Source organism: Theobroma cacao, chromosome 10 (genome assembly GCF_000208745.1).
Source record: "Theobroma cacao cultivar B97-61/B2 chromosome 10, Criollo_cocoa_genome_V2, whole genome shotgun sequence".
NCBI classification, from domain to species: Eukaryota; Viridiplantae; Streptophyta; class Magnoliopsida; order Malvales; family Malvaceae; genus Theobroma; species Theobroma cacao.
Genome location: NC_030859.1, coordinates 7802443 through 7812237, shown reverse-complemented (window position 1 = coordinate 7812237; position 9795 = coordinate 7802443). Strand labels below are relative to the sequence as shown.

The 9795-nt window shown below is 32.5% G+C and overlaps 1 protein-coding gene across 1 annotated transcript; it reads right to left on the bottom strand.

The window, feature by feature from the left end:
• Positions 4053-7340, bottom strand: LOC18586657 (cytochrome P450 714C2). The gene is made up of 5 exons (XM_018128621.1): positions 6948-7340; positions 6620-6846; positions 6093-6340; positions 5646-6000; positions 4053-4570 (listed from the first exon to the last, which is right to left on the bottom strand). The coding sequence occupies exons 1-5, from the start codon at positions 7240-7242 to the stop codon at positions 4145-4147; spliced, it is 1551 nt and encodes a 516-aa protein (XP_017984110.1). The 5' UTR covers positions 7243-7340; the 3' UTR covers positions 4053-4144.

Here is a 9795-nt window from a genome sequence, read left to right as displayed (position 1 = left end):
TTGGTAGACTAGTGATAGGTGGTAACTCACGTCAAGGAGGCATAATGATCTACAAAAGAACAAAATTGGTTTAGACGACTTAAGACTTTATATGCAACTACATGCAATTAACTAATCTTAATTGGGCCACACTGACATTGTAAATTATTTTAAAATAACTTTAAATCCAAGAACTTTAAAAATCAAAACCTTCTTTCAAAACCATAAGCTTTTAAACCGAAAGCTTTGATACCAATCGAATTGTCACGACCCGAAATCTCCCTCGGGCCCATGACAACCGTCGCGATGTCCCAATTGACACTCATTACCCGGAATGCCAATCGAAACCTCGTAAGACTTACATATCAGTTTCTTGCCTTTTCTGTGAGCAATCGTTTTTAAACATTCCGTTTTAAACAATTACTAGTCGTTTTCGGCTCAAGTAAATCAAAAGACAAAAATATAGCATTTTTATATAAAATAATATTTATAGAAACACGTGTAAGTAAAATAAATTCATGCATTCAATAATTTACAAAGTTATAATGTACAATAATAATTACAATGACAGGTGGCCCCTAAATACACCAAGTGTTGATGATAGTAACCTACTGTCTGTGAGATAAAGGTGTCAACTAGAATCCTCGACAAAATCGGGTATCTACAAGCTACCACAGGCCTGAAATATTTGGAAATGAGGTGGGTGAGATTTCGCAATCCCAATGAGTAAACAGACATTATCATAAATATCTAAAGGCGAGTAACATGGAGGCAAGTTTAAACAACAAACTACAAACCATTTCATAAGGTTTTCAATTTATTTCTTAAACCATAAAATATTTGTAATTTACCGAAACAGTTGTTAAGGCTTCTGACTTTTATAAAGAAATAAGGCTCAAGCCAAAACTAATCTTCGGGGATACCTTGGCCGAGGCATCTAATTGAGTCCGCCAAGGTTGTTAAGATATTTACATATGAAACACATTTTTATTTTTAAAACAAGCCGTTCCTTGGCGTTGGCCAAGTTACACATTCACGTGGGGGTTCAACGTGAAGTGAACTCTAATACTACCTCGGGAGTTACCCTCCTCACCTCTACTACCAGAGTAACTATAGAACCGGGTTTACCGTGCCCCTCTAATAGGCAGTCCACAGAAACCCGTCACTGCAGTGACTAAACCCACCAATTTTGATAAAATTTTGACAGTATAACGTGGCTTTAATTTATTTACCCAGCTTGTATAGTAAAAGACAACTTACATAAATTCCCAATGCAATTATCAAATATAGCCACATATATACTCATATATCATAAGCCATTCATAGGAAAATATATTTTTCAAGACAATTGACAGCCTCCAATTACTCAATTTTATAATCAATAGTTTCTTATTTCAGAAAATCAAAACAATATATTTATTTGTTACATTTATTTCTAAAACATCAAAAATCCCGTTTTAATCTCATTTTCATTTCATAAAATCCATGAAGAGTATTTAAAAATAAACTCTAGATAATTTACAATAATAATAGGTTTACTCACCATTTGTACAAACTAATTGCTTTTTAAGTGCCCCAATCACTGTTCATCGGGTATGACTTCCTTGCCTTTACCGGAAGGCTCTCCTCCTAAACACATTGTAAAATTTACCCAATTTACCACATTAATGCTAAATCACTATATAATTGACTTAAATCCTATACTAATACATGGTATGAAATGTAATAGCCTGAAACGGCTTAAACACGGTATTAACCTATTTTTGGCACTTTACTAGTTAAATTGCTAACGCGCTCCATTTTAGCTCTAAATTGTCCCATTTTCTCTCCAACATTTCTAACCATTAAATATCAGCCAATAACCTTCTAAAATCACCAAAATCAGCTCACTTTCCTCCTTGAAAAATTTGGTCAAAAATGGGACATTTACTCAGTTAATTTTTCACTTTGTTTTTCTATCACATTTAACCATTTTTCATCATTTTCTCTTCATTTCTCTTAGAATAAAAATCAGTTCATCATCATTGTACATCATTGAACATTCAGCCAAGGGTGGGTGTTGTGAAAATTTCATGCTTTCTTGCCCAATTTGATTTCTATACACATTTAACTAACTAAAACTATCAATTTAACTAAAAATCAAAACATAAAAATTTCAAATTCCTCCCCCTTGAATTTCGTCCAGCCCTTGATATCACTTTTTGATCTCTCTCCTCAAGCATGNAATTTTGTCCACCCCTTGATATCACTTTTTGATCTCTCTCCTCAAGCATGCTAAATGGAAACAAAGGCATAAGAAAGGTAGAAATCAAGCTAAAGTCGAAAAATCTTATCGTTAAACGCGTAAACGGTCGAAAAACGTGATTTTTCCTTTGAATTTTCTAGTTTTCCTTTGGTTTTTCTCTTTTCTTCCTTTCCTATCTATTTTCCCTCTTGTTCGCTCCTTATGGCTGGCCATCACTTAATATGGGGTTTAAATGGGCTGACTTTTCATTAAAATAATATTAAATCATTAAAAAGTGCCATATGTCACTTTCCTATTGGCCCATTTTTAAAATTTCATCATTTAAACTTCTATTTTTCACCACTTGAAATACCATAGTTATTCATACCAAAAATAAGTAAATCCTATGATTTTGACAAGTTTTGGGTGGTAAAAATTACGATTTTTATCTCGGGGTGACAAAATTACCGTTTTGCCCCTATGTTTAGAAAATTGCCGAAATTAAAATTTTTCACTTCCTATCATTAAATTATACTCAAAATAGTTAATCTTGGTCAAAAATTTCACTCCATGATCAAATTATTATCTAGGTGGCAAAATGACGATTTTGCCCCTGAACATCAAAATTTTCAATTTTTTTCCAAATGAACCCTCGAACTCCGAACAATCATTTTTAGTCATTCCTGGATTGTAAAATATTAAATTTCATCCTACGATTCCTATTTGAACTAGTTCGAGGTTAAATCAACTCAAGTGTACCGTTAGGTACAATACTGGGTTTCGTCTATTCTTAGGACTTTCTTAGTGTAATAACATGCTACTCAGTGCATGTATGTCATAACATGTGTTTATAGAGTCGGGTTTTACACTAAGGCACCATAAATATTAACTTGATCTCATTGCTTTGTTTTTTTCCCTAAAACCAGTTGTCTAGCTTCCACCCATAAGACAACATGGTTGAAATGCTCAAATAAGTCCCTAAACTATTCAAGAAAATTAAAATAAGCTCTTATTCTTTTATTGCATTTAATCAAGCCCATGTACTTTTATTTTGGATCAAATAAGCCTTTATGATTAATGATAGACTAATTACCATTAGTCAAAATAACATTTTTCATTTTATATCCACATGATATTGATATGGCATTTATGTAGAGGGTGAAACATGTCACATAGTCATGTTATAATGCCAAATTAACATTTCACGTTATTATCAATTATGATATGTCAATATATCACATCATCATCAATTATGATATATTAGCATGCCACATTAGCATCACGCATCATACAATGATCAATGGCATTTTGACTAAGTCAATAATTAGTTATTAGGATTTATTTGACTCAAAATAAAAATATAATAGTTTATTTGACTCAAAATAACAGTAAAAAAGTTTGATTAAACGTAATAAAAATATAAAAACTTATTTAAATTTTCATGAATACTTTAGTAATTTTTTTAAATATTGTACTAATCAACAAAAATAAATCAAAGATTCCAGTCAAGCCTTTTTCTTGTGATGACAAGCATATCATTGCCTCCATAATTTCTTCATTTTATTTTTTTTCCAGAAAATTACTTTCCCTTCTTCTGATCAGATTTACAATAAGGGAGTGGCAACTGAGAGTGACATAAATATTAAAAGGCACCTTGTGTAAGATTGGTTTTACTTCTCAAATTCAACGTCAATAAAAAAAATCAAGTTAGCTCAGTCAAATGCCACATTAGCGTAAATAAAACAAGAATTTTTACACCACTAATGATTAAATTAACATATCAATTTTGAAAAGTATAAAGATTTCATTTTAATTCTATAGAGATTAAATCTTTCATTTTAATAGTATATAGGGATTAATTGCATAATTTGATTTAACAAGAAAAAAACAAATATGTCTAGCTGATTTATAGCTCATAGCCACATTCAAATATATATATACTCATAGCCTCTTAAGCAGGAGATTCACTCCATGTTCAGGCTCTACGGCTAACCTCATAGTTGGAGAGTGTAAATATTTTGGTGAGAGAGAGAATTTGAAGGTAGACAAAATAAGAGCAAGAAGTATCTTGAGCTCTGCCATGGCAAAATTCTGGCCCAAACATATTCTTGGTCCAACACCAAATGGCATGTACACATGAGGAAGCTTGCACGCTGCTGCGACTCCATCGGCAAACCTCTCGGGGTTGAACTCATCCGCATCAGTTCCCCAAATATTAGGATCTTGGTGAAGTGTCACCACCAATGTCCAAATACTAACTCCTTTAGGCACATGGATATCTCCAAATTTCATGTCCTCGAGTAGTTCCCTGGACACCACCGGCACTGGAGGGTATAGGCGCAGTGACTCATTGATCACCATTGTCAACTGCCATATATATATTTCAAGTCATTGTCAATAAAATGTTAGATGTACTACGTAGACCTCGAGACCCTTTAATTGTCCAATTCTGCTTTCTGTTTTTTGTTCCTTTAGACTTTGTTCTTTGGGGAGGGCAAGGTTTTGTCATGGATTTCTTTTCTGATACATTTCAAATACTTAAATCATTTGGGTTTGCTATATATGCTCAATTGATCCAAACTCTTTGTTCATGTGTGTTGCTACTAAACTGAAAACGAGATCTCACCACTAGTGCAATGCCTTTCAATATGTCTGTCAAAGTCAGGAGTTTCTGCTCATTCTATCTTAGTGTGCATATATATATATGTTCGTCTATCAATGTCAAGCATTTCTTCCTTTTCTATAGTTATCCACTTGTGTTTTAAATTCTAATTTCTAGAGGAAATCCTCTTTTTAAAAGAACTTTTTGTGGATTAATAAATAGTTTATTACAGATGTAATACTCGTGACAAATATAAATTAGTATCTGAAAAAATATATATATATAATAATGTGCACGCTAAGCTTTCAAATAGAATATCATATTAATCCAAACTTTAATACTATTAATATAGCCTGCTTAGACCATATCTAGTCAATATAATCATGCCATGTATACGTCCGATAAAAATGCTAAATATTTGGTAAAAATTCCATTGAAATGCCAAGTGGTGTCTAACAATTGGCCAATTTTTGGAGGAATATTTAGTTTATAAGTGTATAAAAATTTATTTTATTGCTGTTGAAAAGGATATTGATGATTCTATTTGACAAACATGTGACATGCTAATTTGGTCAAACCCCACATAAGTTAGTTGGGTTAATGGTGCTAGACTTCAGGCCAATATGATACCCTGTTTGAAAGTTTGGTGTCGGAAGTTTGGTGTGAAAATTTTACAACTTTTTTTCTTCATATGCCAATTTGTATTCTAACTTACTAAGAACCTGTATACATATTTTAGTCTCAAATTAAAGAGGTCATATATTCTTGTGAGTGCTTATCATGATCCGTGAAACGAAAAGTTAGTAACAAAACAATTAAACTACTAATTTCTAAACTTACTGTTTTCATCTTGCGGAGCATAGTGGCATCAGGTAATTCACCCCCACAAATTTCAAGAACCTCAGCACGAGCCTTGTCTTGCCATTCTGGATTTGAGGCCAACAGCATCAGGGTCCATGTGGCCGATACAGCAGTAGTCTCATAGCCTGCCAAATATATGTTCTTGCAATTGTCGACAATGAAGGAATCTGTTGCCTCTTGGCCTAAATCACTGCTTGTAGCACTTTCAAGGATCATTTGTAATAGATCCTTCTCCGATTTAGCTTCTTTTCTTTCCTTGACTACCTTCAAGATTAGGGCACGTATCTCTTTCTCCAATTTCCATCCTTCCCTGTTGGCCTTGGTTGGAAGATATCTGAAAGTTTCATATTTGATAGTCTCTATCAATTTGTATTATATTCCTTATTAAATGGTTTAAGAAATGAGGGAAAGGAAGTTGAACTGAACCTTATTCCAGGAATCCCTGTAGAGAAAAATTTCTTGGACAGGGCCTTTTTAAGATCTCTAAGCTTTAAGAAAATTTCTTCCCCTTTGGAGTAATTGCTCCCAAAACAAGCTCTCGAGATAACATCTCCAGAGAAGCTTCTCATGTAATCATCAATCTTAATGTCTGCAACTCCACCTTCACTATCAATCTTACTATTCCATGAGTCTACTACTGTTACTGAGGACTGAGCCATTAAGTGCATCATACCCTACACAGTGGGCCATCAGCAAAACAAGATCAAAGATTAATGATAGGTTGAAGCACTACGGCGTAGATGTATTTGTAGAAAAGGTAAGATATTGCAGCAGCTTGTTGAAGGAAAGGGCTATCAAATCGTAATCTGTTCGAAGTGATATACTTTAAAGATATCTATTTGTGTCACAAGTTAAAATTCCAAATGATTAAGAAAAACAGGGGAAAAGTCAAAACTTAACCCTTGGAGCAGCAGGACTGACTCAAGGTTAAAGCTTTCCTCATTTGAGAGTACCTTGACTTTCTCCATATACAGTTCAGGAGCAAGAATTTTCCTTTGATGTGCCCATACTGCGCCATTTGAAGTTAAAATTCCTTGGCCAAGCAGAGGACCGTTCTGCTTGTGTTGATAGGAAGGCTTCCCTAAATCCAATGAAGTGCATATGGTTATATCTTTCACCACATCAGGATCGCTTATGAGCAGAATCTGTATATTGCCAAGTGAAAACATGAATGTTGAACCTGCAAACAAGTACTAAATCAGAACGTTAAACAACAGGCTATTGAAATTAATCTTTTGAGCCGAAAGATGGGAATGGATTGCTCAGCTACAAATTTCTTACCGTACTGTTTTCTCCATTGGTCCAAGAACGGAAACACAGTGGAACAGCAATTGTGGATAATCACTTGGTCTCCTTCACTTGACAACTTGGACACCTTCGATTGAATCTTCTTCATTTCCCGGATGTTACCAAGCAAGATGGATGGTGGAGGACCTTGGATTCCCTGCTTTCCAAGCTTGGAACGAAGCCTTTCAGGCTTCAATATTAAAGCTTCAAACAGGTGTACGAGCACTCCAAGCAATCCAAGAAGCAGAGCTGTGACCATGACCTTGATAGACAGCAATTGCAACTCCATGGCTTCACCTCTCTCTTTCTCTACTCTCTGCCTTTTGGCGTCAGCCTAGATCTATGCTGGCACTTTCTTTCTTTATGCTCCGAGTTTTTATAGACCAAAAACTGAAGAGTGTCATAAAAATCTATGTGACCTTGTCATTTTAGAAGGAAGCTTCTAAGGTTAGGTAAATGTAGTTGGGTCTGACAGTTTTGTTTTTTACCTTTGTCTCAGCTCCATGCCTCGATACCAGATAGAATATACATATGGCAGTCCGTTATCAAACTCTATGGTCAATGATGACCATTCGCTCGTTAGTGCGTTTGATCGGAATGGTTTTGTCACATTAGTTGGTCAATGGTTCAAATTATTCAACCCGAGAAACAGTTAAACCAATCAAAGCAATAGAAAAACTTCTCTTGCAAATCCCATCCCACTTGAAATTTAGAAGGCAACATCATTCCAAATCGAAGATCTAGAATTCAACTAACTTACCATAACAATTCTCTTGGGAACTTTCTATGGAAAGAATTACATTGTCCTTACTCACAGATCATTGGCAAATAACGTAACATGGGAGTTAGGGCAGACCTACCTACATTGACTCATTTACAAAAATATATTTATTTGTTATACTACTTATTTGGAGTTTTATATAGTTAATGATATTAGTGAACTTACTAATTTTTTTACAATTTTATAGGGAGTGAGATCAAAGTAGATTTATCAAAAAGTAATTTGTATATTGATATTTAAATACTACATGAAAAGATAAAAAAAAACTTCCTACTATAATTTAAGATTTTATTCAAAAAGTAAAAAACTAAATTACTCTCCCTCTTAAAAAATTCAAAGTCTTCCCCTTTAAACCCGCAATAACCTTCCTTTTCTCGATCCTTGGTTTTGTTTTTGACTCTCTTAAAATAACTCATCTAGATTTCAATCGTAAGTAATTTTTAATCCAAATTAAGTTTTTAAATACTTCATATCTAAATATTTTTGATTAATTTGATTATTTGGATTTATAATTATAATCTAACTAATAGAAAATAGTATTGCATGTCAAATAATATCTTGAAATTATAAGTTTTTCTTATTTATTTTTTAGATATATTGTTTGATTATTTTGTAGATAAATAGAAATATTGTGTTTCTTTTTATTTATTTGTGAGTAAAAGTTGCATTGATCTTACCAATTGCCAACATCAATTGAAAAAGCTTTTTCAACAATCAAATTTATAAAACACACACTATGCAATCGAATGAATGACTAGTTGATGAGTGATTACTAAGTGACATATATTGAAAAAGATATATCTAATAGTGTTTCTGGTAATGCTATAATGTATTATTTTCAAAATATGAAAAATTATCACGGACAATTATATTTATCTTATATATTTTTACTTTGAAACATTAAATAAACATATTAAATTTATTTTTTTAATTTAATACTAAAATTTCTAATTTATAGATTTAAAAGAGTTCTCGACAAGAAAAGAAGTAGAGGATTATTATCCAAGTAGTTGAAATTTCTTAAACATGTAGGAGGACGTTATTCATCTTCTTCATTAGATGAAAATGATGCTACAATATGTTAATAGTCTTGACCCGACCCTACCCACTCAAACATGCCGACAATTTTGACACATCTAGTTGCAACTATGACCAATGTGAGAATAAGTGGATGTGTAACAATTTCTTTAAATACACCTCCCAAAATAAGAAACAGTTAAACCAATCAAAGCAATAGAAAAACTTCTCTTGCAAATCCCATCCCACTTGAAATTTAGAAGGCAACATCATTCCAAATCGATGATCTAGAATTCAACTACCTTACCATAACAATTCTCTTGGGAACTTTCTATGGAAGGAATTACATTGTCCTTACTCATAGATCATTGGCAAATAACGTAACGTGGGAGTTAGGGCGGACCTACCTACATTGACTCATTTACAAAAAAATATTTATTTGTTATACTATTTATTTGGAGTTTTATATAGTTAATGATATTAGTGCACTTACTCATTTTTTTACAATTTTGTAGGGAATGGGATCAAAGTAGATTTATCAAAAAGTAATTTATATATTGATATTTAAATACTACATGAAAAGATAAAAAAAAATTTCCTACTATAATTTAAGATTTTATTAAAAAAGTAAAAACTAAATTACTCTCCCTCTTAAAAAATTCAAAATCTTACCCATAAGAACCGCAGTAACCTTGCTTTTCTCAATCTTTGGTTGTGTTTTTGACTCTCTTAAAACAGCTCATCCAGATTTCAATAGTAAATAATTTTTAATTTAAATTAAATTTTTAAATACTTCATATCTAAATATTTTTGATTAATTTGATGATTTGGATTCATAATTATAATCTAACTAATAGAAAATAAAATCTGGAAATTATAAGTTTTTCTTATTTAATCTTTAGATATATTGTTTGATTATTTTGTCGATAAATAGAAATATTGTGTATCTTTTGATTTATTTGCTAGTAAAAGATGCATTGATCTTACCAGTTGCCAACGTCAGTTGAAAAAGCTTTTTCAACATTGAAATTTAGAAACACACAC

What these genes read in the sequence shown, in the direction of transcription:
- LOC18586657 (XM_018128621.1), bottom strand. Translation starts at nt 7,242, where the DNA reads ATGGAGTTGCAATTGCTGTCTATCAAGGTCATGGTCACAGCTCTGCTT. An exon ending in TGTATATGGAGAAAGTCAAG is followed by an intron (nt 6,341 to 6,619) that starts GTACTCTCAAAT and finishes CCCACTGTGTAG; the next exon opens with GGTATGATGCACTTAATGGC. An exon ending in ACAGGGATTCCTGGAATAAG is followed by an intron (nt 6,001 to 6,092) that starts GTTCAGTTCAAC and finishes TGAAACTTTCAG; the next exon opens with ATATCTTCCAACCAAGGCCA.